A 12909-nucleotide genomic window follows, 5' to 3' on the forward strand; every position below is an offset into this window, starting at 1 on the left:
TTTCCAGTTCAGAACAGTATCTCTTCTGTTTGTTGGGTCTGAATCAATTTGCATGCTCCTCTGTGTAGGACAGACTTTAAACAGGCACTTAACGTTCCAGCAGTATCCTGATCTGCATCCTGCAGAATAATCTAAATGAAATCAATGGCTCCTTGGGAATGAGGTGCTGCTTAATGTGAGTACATGGGATAAGGACCTAGTGCTTAATTTAGAACACTTTGGTTTTGGTGGAAAACAGTTCTAGTTTCCCAGAACTAGAGATGCAAAGGAACTTTGTTTCTTTTTTCATTGTGTACACTTTGGAGTAAGAAAATAAAATGCATAAAAGATTATAAGCAACATAAGCAGTGTTAAACACTAAAAAAGAAAGCATCTGTTTCTTTAGTAGGCTGAATAAAATGATAGTGTTAGTGAGGGTCCTGCAGCAATTGTACCTGTAGCAGTTCCATAAAGCATCAAAGAACATTCAAGTGATCATGGATTAGACCTAAATTTGAGCATCAGTTGTATCAGTAAGTATTACAGAGATTTATTTGTGAGTGCAACAAGAAAGACTTGCTTTTGAAGACTTTCCAAGGGACAGAAATATAGTGGGTGCTGCATTATGCTGCTAGTGGATATCTGACTTAGATTTGAACTCCAGTGCAAATGACCAAAAGTGAGATGACAACATTTTGTGAAACTCAAAGCCTAGAAGGCAGTGTCTTTACTAATTCAGATTAAATCCTTGCCCATAGAGAGGCTTTATGGTATGGGAAGTGTGTGCCAGAGTTGAAGTATCTTTTGTTCTGAAGATACCCATGAGTCTCTCTGTGGGAATATTGGAAGATAAGACAAGTGACTGTTAGGTCAGGTACACTTTTTTCTCCCCTAAAGTACTGGACCCTCACAAAATATTTTTTCGTAATTGTGGTATTGCTAACAGACAGCTTTCTTATAATTATATTTGTCATATATCTATGACAGTTTATTGTGGTAGAGAAGAGTTAGGATTTTTACTCTTTTCACCTGAAAAAGAAATGTCTGAAAACAGCTGAATTAAACCATGTAGGAACTTCATCAGTATTGATGGCAGAAGTATGGAAGATCTTTATTTTGTATTTCTTTTTAAAAATATTTCTTGAATTAGAAGAAATTATACTCACAAAAGTTTGCTATATGGTGTTCCAGATGACAACATGCAATAAGGCAACTCCCATTCTTTTTAGACATATAGGTCAATAGCTTGGACTAACAAGGGCAGCCTAATACTGACCTTGCTGAAAATTATGATGGGAGGGGGGTAGCCTAAGATATGGTGTGTCTGATCTGAAATATGACTCTTCAGTAGATTTATTCCTAGGAAAAGTTTTAATCTTTGCAATTCCGGAATCAAAATTTTTATTTTAGAGTTAATCCTCACAATTTCTATCACCTTTCATGAACACCTGAAATTCAAGTAAAAGGATTATTGTGTTTATCAAGAAAAGTAGTTTATCTGTCCAGGGAGCTGTGGGGTTTTTTTTCTTCTTTTCTTTAATAAATATTATTTGTTTGCTAATCGTACTTAGAAATTTTTCTAATAGAGTGTATGTGCATGTGAGATCCATAAACCAAGGATGTTACAATGTACCATCTGACAAGATGGATGATTTGAATCAGCTACTGTTTTTGTAAAAAGACTGAAAATAAACTGTGAGCAACTCAGAAATTGCTAAGTTCAGCTATCAGGAGAGTTTGCATTTTTACAAAATTTTCTTACAGGTTCTGTTAAAGAGTCATAGATTTTCCAAAATACTGCTAACTCACCTGGTGATAACACACAGAAGATTCTCATTTCTTTCAAGTAGTAATTCTATGCTGCTGTGTAGTAATGCATTATTTAATTAAACACTAATAATTTCTTCTAGCATTTTTTTTAATTAAGGATCTTTTGGGGAGATTGATGTGAAGGTCATGCTAATTTCAGTACTAATAAAAAGTGAATGCACATTTTTCTGAATTTATAGAGCAACAGCTCTCTGAGTAGTATGGCGTTTGTCCAAGGATTTAATTGAGGTTGATACAAACGTATCTGAATGTAACCTATAGACGGTAGTTGGTTTTCTGATAGAGAAAAAACCTTCATCAATAAACACCTTTTCCAAGGTCAGAAAGTAACACTGACTTAAATTGTTGAACTGTAGTCAGACCTGATTTCTGGCATTATTAATCACACAATCTTTCTTCTTTTTTTTGGTAAAGATAAGAACATACTATATCAGACTTTTAAAGTTGTCCTTTTGCTATTGTGAAATGAACTGTGTTGAAAGATTTATAACTTTATACAGAGCCCATATGGTATTACCAAAAAAAAGTTGCTTTAGAGATAGTTTTTCAGCTTCTAAACTTTGCACAATAGCATGTTTTTTCTGATTTTTTTTTAATTTAAATGATAAAGGTATTATTAATTTTTAAGTATAAGTTTAAATTCAGAACATATCACTTAATTGTGACTTGCCTGAGCAGTCAGATGAAGTTATTACATTTCCCTTGCTTGCACATTTTAGAGTTTTGGAGACTTTCTCAGAACAAATTTTAAATCTGTTACATTGGATCATTCTCTTTTGAGAGTTTAAAATTTTCTTTTTTGATATAGGTTAAACAAGTTCAATTAACATTAACAATGTTAATGAGTAGAAAAATAAATGAAGAAAAAAGTGAAAGGCTTGAAATAGTAAACATATGGTTTTGATTTATTTTCTGTATTGTTTTTATTTCTGTATTTATTTACTATTTTGATTTTGATGTGTGATTGAATAGTATGAACAGTTCCAAAGTGAAACTCCCTGTCCTGGAGAGAATTGCAAATATGTGAACAGATAGGTCACCTTTCAAGCACTTTCCATTCTTGTTACCTTCACAAAGCTACCAGTAAGAATGGTGCTTTTTTTTTTCCATGTTGGTATCTGTCAGCTATTCAGTGAAGTGAATCCATTTTTTCACAGAAGTCGTCAAATATCTATCAGATGGTTGTAACTTTTTTTTTTCCCTGCCAATCTGGACAGCTTTTAAGTGACAACTCAGAACTGACAGATGTAAATATGATTATTAGGGGCAACCTAAGCCAGCTTATTTTCCTGCAGCTACTTAAAAAGCATAGCAATCTATTGAGGTTCAAACACAGGACTGCCATTTGTAAAGCCAAATTCGAAAGAGCAGAATAGCATTTTCTCATTTTAAGAAGTTTTTTTCCCCCCACAAAAATGAAAAATATTGCAAACCAGAAAACACTTGGAGAACCCAAAGCATTGACCAATGGCAGTGTATGATGTGAGGCAGTAGCTGGAAACTATAGCTATCACGGAACTACAGAGACTGTTCATTACCCAGCCTAGTGGAAACCCACCCAGATCCATACTGACTTTGGGGTTGTGGTTTTTTTCTCGTTTATTTGTATATTAAGAAATGCAGTACTTTTGAAATAAATCAATCCTGGGAGTAGAATTTTTACAAGTAGATATTTAGGCGAATGTTTCTGCTTTTCGGCATATGCTGTAGGACTGGGAACATTTTGAAGTGTGAACAAGCAAAGGGTCAAGTGCTCTTGCTGGTTCCAGTCAGTGTTAACCGTCTACACAACACAGCTGCATTTACTGTCCTCAGTCTCCAGCACGGCTGCAGAGGAAGGGGATTTCCAGCTGACCAGGCATTCTGCCTCCATCCCGAACTGCCAACCTTCTCCGGTTGCATGAGGAACTGAAATAAGGAGACAAGCTTTGAATGTCACACGATGGAAGTTGTTAGCAGATGAGCAAGTCTGGTGGCAAACCTTGTTAACACTATTAATTCAAATTGGAAATGTGACTGACCTGTGCCCTGTGTCCTTTACACTCGGAATGAGTGTAAAGTTTGACTGGTCATGTCAATTAATCCAAAAAAATGCCAGTAAGAAAGAGCAAAGCATTACCAAAAAGAGGATGTAAAATCTCCCTTCTTGAAAATGTGTGAAATAATTCAATGAAAAAAAAAAATTCTAATGACATTTTCTTATTTCAAAATGTAGTGGGATTACTAATAGCTGATCAACTACATGAGAGCGTGTCCTTGAAGATATTATGGCATCAAATGTTAGCAGGTTGATCTATGAAATTGCTGCCAATGTATTGTTTATATCTTTAGATTTCATTATTACATTTAAAAAAATACATTCTAACATTTTCCTCCTTTTTTTTTCCCTACATTTTTTCCATGTCACTGTGCTATTGTAGATTCCTCTCCACGTGTGTTCCCCTTTTCCCACCTACTGTTTTGTTCTGCACCCATTCACCTTTTTTCCATGTATAGTACCTTGGTGTCTGTTCTATCTGCTGAGAAAAGAGAGGTCTTGTTTTCTGTCTAGACCTAGACAAATGAATTCTTCATACCTTTACTCTTGTAAGATGAATAACTAGACACACCAGTGTCCCAAACTGAAAATGTAATATTTATAACCTAGAAAAAAGGTTGAGTAATGGAATATTGGAGTTTCACATGCTGTTAACTCAGTTTTATTAAAGTTCTTTGTTCTTTTGTTCAACTATTATTTGACTGCTTTCATAGAGATCACATTAGATTACTGGTTTATATTATACAGAATAAATAATTTGAAAGTACTACTAAGTAATCATTATTGTTAAGAGTCACTTAAGCAGTTATTAACTTTCTTTTACATCCTGTACCAGTCAGTATGAAATATTTGAATCTTTACTGTGCCCTAAGACTTAACTGTTAAAAATAACATTAACTCTTGACTAAATGTAAAGATTACGTAGGATTCTATGTTTTCCTTTCCTGACTATTTACTGTTGCTGTGTGCTCACATGGTCATTCTTCACTTCTAATCTCATTTAAGGTGCCATCAGTGATCTCAGGAAAATCATCTGGATTTTAAGGAGAAATTTTAATACCTCTTTAATGAAAGCCTACAAAACATTGCTTCTGTTTCACTGCATAGCTCTGAGGAAGAATTTTTTTGGCAAAACTCTTAGCTCTCCTTTCCAGTCAATGAACATATGTGTGGATGAGGAATTTTCTGAGTTAGAGGCACAGAAAATGCTGACAGCTTGGCAACAGCTTTGAGTTTTTCAATAAAATGATAACTACTTTTGTTCTGTTCCAGGAAGCAGCTTCTAAAGCACTGCTCTGAATCTTGCATTTAAGGATCCTAGGAGCAACAACTTTCCCTCTTTTTAGTGTAATATAGATAACAAATGTGATGATGGAATTACAAGCTCACACAACATTTTGTATAGTCTTGGTATTGAACTAAGTAGATTTTCATCAGAATCAAGCTTTATTTTGTAATCTTGGAGATGAAGTTGCTTTTGGAATTTTCAAAACCATTGCAAATTCAATCATAGAATACTACCCTGTGCAAATAGAGGGGAAAGTGAAACTAAGTAAAATATTAATCAACAAATCTACAGCTGACACCAATTTTTAGTTGGATTTCATTTTAAGCAGATAGTTGGAATCAGTGGAGCAGCACTATATTTAATCTGGAACAGCATAAATGGTCAATCAAGATACTCAGTGCACTTCTTTCCTGGTACAAAATGTGTTGCCTTCCAGAGTTGTCACCAGATTTTATTAATGAATAATTGTAAAGCATTTTAAGAACTTAAAGCTATTAGACCAGTGAAAAGCATTTCATTATTGTTATTGTTCATTTGAAATGCTAATTAAAGGCAGCAGAACAAAATAATTTGCTTCAGTGTGCTGGTCAAACTTCTTTATTGTATTAATCGTTACATTAAAAATATTATTTTACATTGAAATATAGTGCTTTGCAGACAAGGTTTATTCAGTTCACCTTGGTTGACAATGGCACTGAAAATGAAGCTTGATTTGGGTTTATGGTAGGTTGACCCTGGCTGGATGCCAGGTGCCCACCAAAGCTGCTCTATCACTCCCCTTCCTCAGTTGGACAGGGGAGAGAAACTATGAAAGGTTCATGGGTTGAGATTTGGACGGTTTAATAAAGCAAAAGCAAAGATCACGCACGAAAGCAAAGGAAAACAAAAGATTTCACTTTCTACTTCCCATCAGCAGGCCATGTCCGGCCACTTCCTGGGAAGCAGGGCTTCAGTATGTGTAATGGTTGCTTCGGAAGACGAATGTAAATAATGAATGCCCCCCCCCCGCCCCCAACTTCCTCCTCCCTTTACTTAGCTTTTATTGCTGAGCAGATGTCACATGTATGGAATATCCCTTTGGTCAGTTTGGGTCAGCTGTCCTGGCTACGTCCCCTCCCAAGATCTTGCCTACCCCCAGTCTGCTGGTGAGGAGGGAGTGTTGGAGACAGCCATGATGCTGTGTGAGCGCTGCTCAGCAGTAGCCAAAACATTGGTGTGTTATCAATGCTCTTCTAGCTACAGATGCAAGCACAGGACTATGAGGGCTGCTATGGGGAAAATTAGCTCCATCTCAGCCAGACCCAATACAGGAGTTTTTGCGAGTCACGTACAAAAAGTCACATGCAAATCATGTAAGTCACAAAGAAAAACTTCCTCAGATAAAACACTTTTCTAGCAAAACATTTCAAAGCTGGTATTTACCATCAAAATACTTATTCAAGTTAGTTTACAACTCTAAAGGGAGGGATTAGTCTTTCCAAAGTTAAATTTGACGTCCTGGCTCTATACTCAATGGAGGACATAGATGATGATTATCAGCTAACTTGGGCACCTGCTTTGACTCACCTGGATTGAATGTATTTATTTTTCTTTACTGATTATGGGAGAAAACTTGCCTTGACCAATGGCTCAGTTTTAGATCGATTAACTTTGGTTAGATGAGTCCTATTAATTTTTCTTCTAAACTTCTGGGTGAAAAAAGAGGAGCTGGTGAGAGCTGGTGTCTGATCTTAAGCCAAAATTCTGGTGTATGAAATGTGCAATGCTTCTCAGAGTTCTGGAAAAGCTGTTTCACTATATTGTTTATGTGAGGTTTGCAGTTGCAGACTAGGGGATTGTCAGTGGTTTACTAATGAAATGTATAACTCATATGTAATTCTGATTTGTATTTTTGAAGATCATTAATTGTTTATGTGTTTGTAATCGTTAGCTATCATGCTGTGAAGAGTATGTAACTCTTTACACTTAAGATACACCAAAGTAGTATTTCTTTATTGTAAGACTGAGAAGTGTGTTGAATTAGCCTAGGTTAAATACAATGCAATGCCTTCACTACACATAACACATCACTAGAGTGGACCTAGTTTGCAGTATGTTTTTAAAGTTCACTTCAGTTCACTAACAATCCAGACCTGAAATATTTAATATCTACTCTCAATTGAGATAGAAAAGAACTTAGAAAAAAATACCAGAGTGTCGTGGTTTAAGCCCAGCTGGCAACAAAGCACCACAAAGCCACTCACTCACTTCTCCCCCACTGGCACCAGTGGGATGAGGAGGAGAAAAATAAGGAAATGCTCGTGGGTCGAGACAAGGACAGGGAGGGATCACTCACCAGTTATGGTCATGGGCAAAAGACAGACTCAACTTGGGGAAAAAACAAAATCAATTTAATTTACTACAAATGAAATCAAAACAAGGATAATGAGAAGTAAAACCAAATCTTAAAACACCCCCCCCCCACACACACACTTCCCGGCTCAACTCCACTCCCGGTTTTCTCTGCCTCCTCTCCTCAGTGGCACAGGGGGACGGGGAATGGGGGTTGGGGTCAGTTCATCACACCTTGTCTCTGCTGCTCCTTCCTCCTCAGGGGCAGGACTCCTCACTTGTCCCCTGCTCCAGCGTGGGGTCCCTCCCACGGGAGACAGTTCTCCACAAACTTTTCCGGCATGGGTCCCTTCCGTGGGCTGCAGTCCTTTAGTCACAAACTGCTCCAGTGTGGGCTTTCCCATGGAGTCAGGGGCATCTTCGGGGGCATCCACCTGCTCCGGCGTGGGCTCCCCCCCGGGCTGCAGGTGGGCATCTGCTCCCCTGCTCCCCTCCATGGGCTGGGGGGGGGACAGCCTGCCGTCTCACCACGGGCTGCAGGGGCATCCCCTCCTCCAGCGCACCTCCTTCCCCGCCTTCTTCACTGACCTCGGTGTCTGCATGGGTGTTTCTCTCACATTCCAGTCCCCCTACTCACTGCAGGCTCCCCTTCTTAAATCTGTTCTCCCAGAGGCGCTACCACCGTCACTGATGGGCTCGGCCTGGGCCAGAGGTGGGTCCGACTTGGGGCCGGGGGAAGTTCTAGCAGCTTCTCACAGGAGCCACCCCTGCAACCCCTCCCCCACTGCCAAAACCCCACTACACAAACCCAAAACTCTGATAAGTTATGTTGTGCTGGAAAATTACAGTTGCTTGACATTTTTCTGTTCCCTTTGCTTACTTTTACACAATTTTGCCTATCTAGTAACCTGCTATGCTAGCAAAGTATTTCTGAGGTGTGCTGGACATCAGTGTAAAATGTTTCTAGCTTCCTGTCAGGCAGCACTGGTGAACTCACCAAAGACCCCAAATCATGTGTTTTCAGGGCTGGCTTGACTCTGCCTTAGCTTGAGCGAAAACCAGAAAGAGTATTTTATTGACTCTTTTATATGGGTACTTGTGTGTGTGTTGTGCTAAGAAAGACAGCAGCAAGGATAGAAATATTCTGCAGGACAGCTTTCTATTAGGCTTTTTAAAAGCATAGGTCCAGCTTTGAATATATTCAGATGCCACTATTTAAACTTTTCAGTGACCCCTGACATATCATAAACTACAAATTTTAATGAAGATGTATGTTTTTCACTGAGTATACTACTTCATTTTAAATTTAATTGTAAAGTTTGATATTCTGTATTGCATTCATGGTTAATGTAATACTATCAAGCCAGTTTATTAAAAGGTTGCTATTTTTCAACATCTTCTTAGGTAACACAAGTATTTTCTATTTCATTTGAGCATGTATAACAAAGATACTAGAATGTATTGACTAGTGTGTACAAGTCAAGCTTCTGTTCTTAACTAGGTGTTCAACACAAGCTGGAGCTGGAAATGATGTGGAGTTAACAGGAAAAATACAGCTACCAGTGGAGCCACAGCTGAGTGTTTCATGTTCATTTGTGTAAACTCAGCTTAGACCACACATCAGACTGTGGCCTATACTGGTTTATCCTGAATATATTGTGTGCAGTGTTACCTGCTGCTGAAACCTCCTGGCAGGAAAAAGGTTTTCTAAGTACAGTTTGTTGCCTGAAGTGAAATAACTTTGTGGACTGAAGCCAGTTTCTGGGAACTTCATTATGAAAGTTCCTTCCTACAGGGTGTGAGCTGAGAGCTGGGAAGGCTCTTCTTGTCCCTCTGAACAGCACAGAAGAACATGGATGAAACAGGATAGCCATATATTCCTCTATTGCCATGCTATGCATTCATTTGTGGGTTACAAATGTAAGAGTATTTTTTCACGCATTTCAAATGTTAAAAATATTAATTGAAATTAATTGAAATATTTGGCCATTTAACAGCAAAATTATATACCTCTTTCTTAGATTTACAAGCGTTAGCCTAAATAAATAAATGGGAAGTCTCATTTTAGGCAATCCATTTTGTCTTGCCATCCAAAGCATTGGACTAGTTTATGCTTGCTCTTTCTGCAGTTCCACAATTCATATTTGTCACAAATGTGAAAAAAAAAAAGAAGGCAACTGGATTTCCCCCAAAATTCAGCAATATCAGTTTTCCAAAACTCTTATGTGGTAGCCCTACATCCTTTCTTTTCTTTTCTGTGTGTGAAGTAAGGAGGGAAAAATATCTCTGTAGATATTTCATCCTCTCTGTCACTGGTATGTTTCTGATGACTTATTCAAATCTGACTGACACTGGCTATCTATGCTGAGTGTGCTGAAAAATATGAACATATATAGATAAAAAATATATGCAGACTTATGCTATGTAAGATATATGTAATGAAATGAGTATAAAATCTAGACCACATGTAGAGAGCATTAAAAAATCTATATATTCCATATATTTGTATCTGAACATACGGTAGGTGTACCTGCTGCTAAGATTTTTTACTGCTAACCAAATTGACTAATTCTAAATGATCTTTGGGAATAAAGTCAACAGAATAAAGACAGACTAAAAAAAAAGTCTTTTTTTGGAAATGTGCATTTCTAACACAGATACTAGCCTACAGTTTTTACAGAACAAATTTTAGGATGAGCAATAAAAGGAAAAAAAATGGGCTGCTTTAAATAATTCTGTCTGTAACAACAGCCTTTAAATCACTGGTTACTGTTTTTAAACCATAGCTCTGAGGTCAACAGTGGCTGTGTTTGTATTAGTTTTTTAATTTGGATCAGGACTGTGTTTTGAAATTAATTTCATGTGCACTTATCATGCTTTGGTTCACATCACTGAGTGGTCTTGGAGTACACAAGCTGTATTCCTTTTGGATGAAACTAAGTTGGAAAATGTGCTACAAGAGTGCAGTTTATATACTTCAGCATGTAGTGCTCAATCTGCAAATGGGACCAATTTAGGACTAGTAGAGGTTAAGATCTCTGAAATGCATGTGTTGTGCACTAACTGTTAAACTCTACAGTTCTGTTCTTAATGCATTGCAGAACTTGCTAGTATTATATGAATTGAACAACTGAATTTTTGTCTGAGACAGGACCTCTGCTTTTCTTCCAGATTTTGTCTTTTTCTTCTGCAGCATAGGTTTAATAGGATTTTTGCATTCAGAAACTCACAAGTTTATTAAAATAAGAAAAATCAATGTGGGATGGAAGCACAGAACTTATTGAAGTGTGAATATAGATGTTATGGCAGAAAACATTAAATCTAACAAAACTCATGGGTTTGGGTTTTTGTTTGTTTGTTTGTTTTTCCCAGGAAAGAACAGTAACAATTAGAAGACAGACTGTAGGAGGATTTGGATTAAGTATAAAGGTAGGATTATTTTTTTGGTCTATTATTCCACGTTACACAAAAAGTGTCTTTGTATATAGTTAATGTTACTTTTAATGAGGACAAACTGTATTCTAGAGGACTAGAAATGAGAGCGAACATATTCTAGGATGTTAGCTACTGTCATTGTAGGTAGGCAACCAGCAACTACACTGCCCTATGGAATGGAATGCAATGGAAAGATCATTCCCTTAAGATTCAAGCTGAGCAACTCTGTAATAAGATTTGATATGAGAGTTGAAAAGTGTTTCCGACTGCACAGACTGTACTTTGTTCAATAGCATTCTAATTTAAGTGGTTATTAATGAACGCTAAATTACAGTGGCAGGCACATGGAACAGCCAATAAATTCATCATCAGTTCTCCTACAAAGAATATCACATTAATTCACTACAATTCATTAGTAGGACAGAAAGTGTTATTGCTTTCTCATATTGTTTATTTTGCTCTAGATCAAGCAAAGGCAGTGATTTATCATGCTACCATATTTTTGCTTTCTTCAGTAAGATTTAAGAACATATGTAAGTGTAGGTGATCCTTTTTGAGGGAGGGAGGGAGGGGTGAGGAAAGGGAGGAAGGGTTAATCATTTTGGCATTGTAATCTATGATTTCAAAAACCTTACCTTAGCTTTGAATTTCAGTGTAGACAACACAACATTAATTTTATCTTCCAAACACAGCAGTCCTCAGTCTCAAGATAGCAATGGAAGTGAAGTGTACTTCACATGAATGCAGAGAGGCTTAAATTATGCATATAAAGTGAAAGTATAGACTTCCCTGTGAACATCTGCTAGTACTGACCTTATAAGAAGTGACTCAGAAGAGGGATTAATGTGCATTTGTGTTGTCATTGATAAGAATTTTGCTGAATAGAAATACTAGTTCTTAAAATATGTCTTGGTACACTTGCTGTTATCTCGTTGACCCACTAAAGATCTCTATTCAAGGCAAACTAATTGCTGTCTTGTGGCCAAAGTTTCTCATGAGTTTAGTCAACAGCACACAAGTTATTTTTGTCCAATATCTTTATAGGTTACAGTTCACTGAATAACGATGGAAGTAATGCGTGTCAGTGTAAAATCAAGTATATGGGTGAATGAGGGTTTATTTAGCTGGTGCTAGGAAAGAAGTGGTTACAGTAAGGACTTTTGAGGTTTGGAGAGCAAATCTCATCAAGAGTCACTAAAATTGATTTTTTAGTTATACCTTACAATGGGTTGTCTTTTAGAATTAAAATTGTTGACAAGCTCAAGATCACATTTTTTAAGTATCAGGTACCTTGTATAAAATTAAATATCATTGAGAAATATAAATTAAATAGTGATTGTGCAATGGTCTTTCTTAAATTAGTGGAGCAAGATACTCTTGAATTTTTAGAGCAAGATATCCATTGTTCTGGAGAAAATTCTTGGAAGTTGCAAGAGTATTTAAAAGTACCAAAATAGATTTAGATTGTGAATTCTGCTTAGAAGGGAATTTATCTTTTTTTTTTTTTTTTTAATTAAGAACCAATTTCAATAGAAAAAAATAACAATAAAAAACTGTATCAAGTGTATTAGGAGCAACTGCAATAGAATTTACAAATAAAGGCTTTCAATTAAATTATTTTATTTAAGTGTATTTTCTAGGTTTAATTTATTGAATAGATATTTTGGTCAAAATTAATGTAAGTAGTGGAAAGGTGGAGCTACATAAATTTGGATGTGAATAGACAATTTCTTTTAATTTTTGGAATAACTAACAATCAGGTGATGGAGTCCCTTCAACAAATGTCATTAAATAGAAAAGAGATCTCTTTCAGCAATGGAAACTCAAACTTATTGGATGGTGTAGATTAGGTAACGAAAGTGGTGAGTAGAATTCTATGGTCTGGGATATTCTGTCGATGTGTATCAAACAGTATGATTTTATTATTTTTTTTAATGATTTATTGTTAAAAATCAATGAATGTGGGACCTCTTGTGCTAGATCCCTTTATTAGCAATCCTACATTCTC

General features: G+C 36.6%; 1 protein-coding gene across 4 annotated transcripts in view; it reads left to right on the forward strand.

The window, feature by feature from the left end:
* SNTG1 (syntrophin gamma 1) overlaps window positions 1-12909 on the forward strand; it is a 352474-nt gene that overhangs the window by 194904 nt on the left and 144661 nt on the right. For all 4 annotated transcript variants that reach the window (XM_069779317.1, XM_069779319.1, XM_069779318.1 and 1 more), the window contains one exon: window positions 10839-10895. In XM_069779317.1, coding sequence (XP_069635418.1) covers window positions 10839-10895 — 57 coding nt within the window. The remainder of the gene's footprint in view (window positions 1-10838; window positions 10896-12909) is intronic.

Source organism: Haliaeetus albicilla, chromosome 3 (genome assembly GCF_947461875.1).
Source record: "Haliaeetus albicilla chromosome 3, bHalAlb1.1, whole genome shotgun sequence".
Lineage (NCBI taxonomy): Eukaryota > Metazoa > Chordata > Aves > Accipitriformes > Accipitridae > Haliaeetus > Haliaeetus albicilla.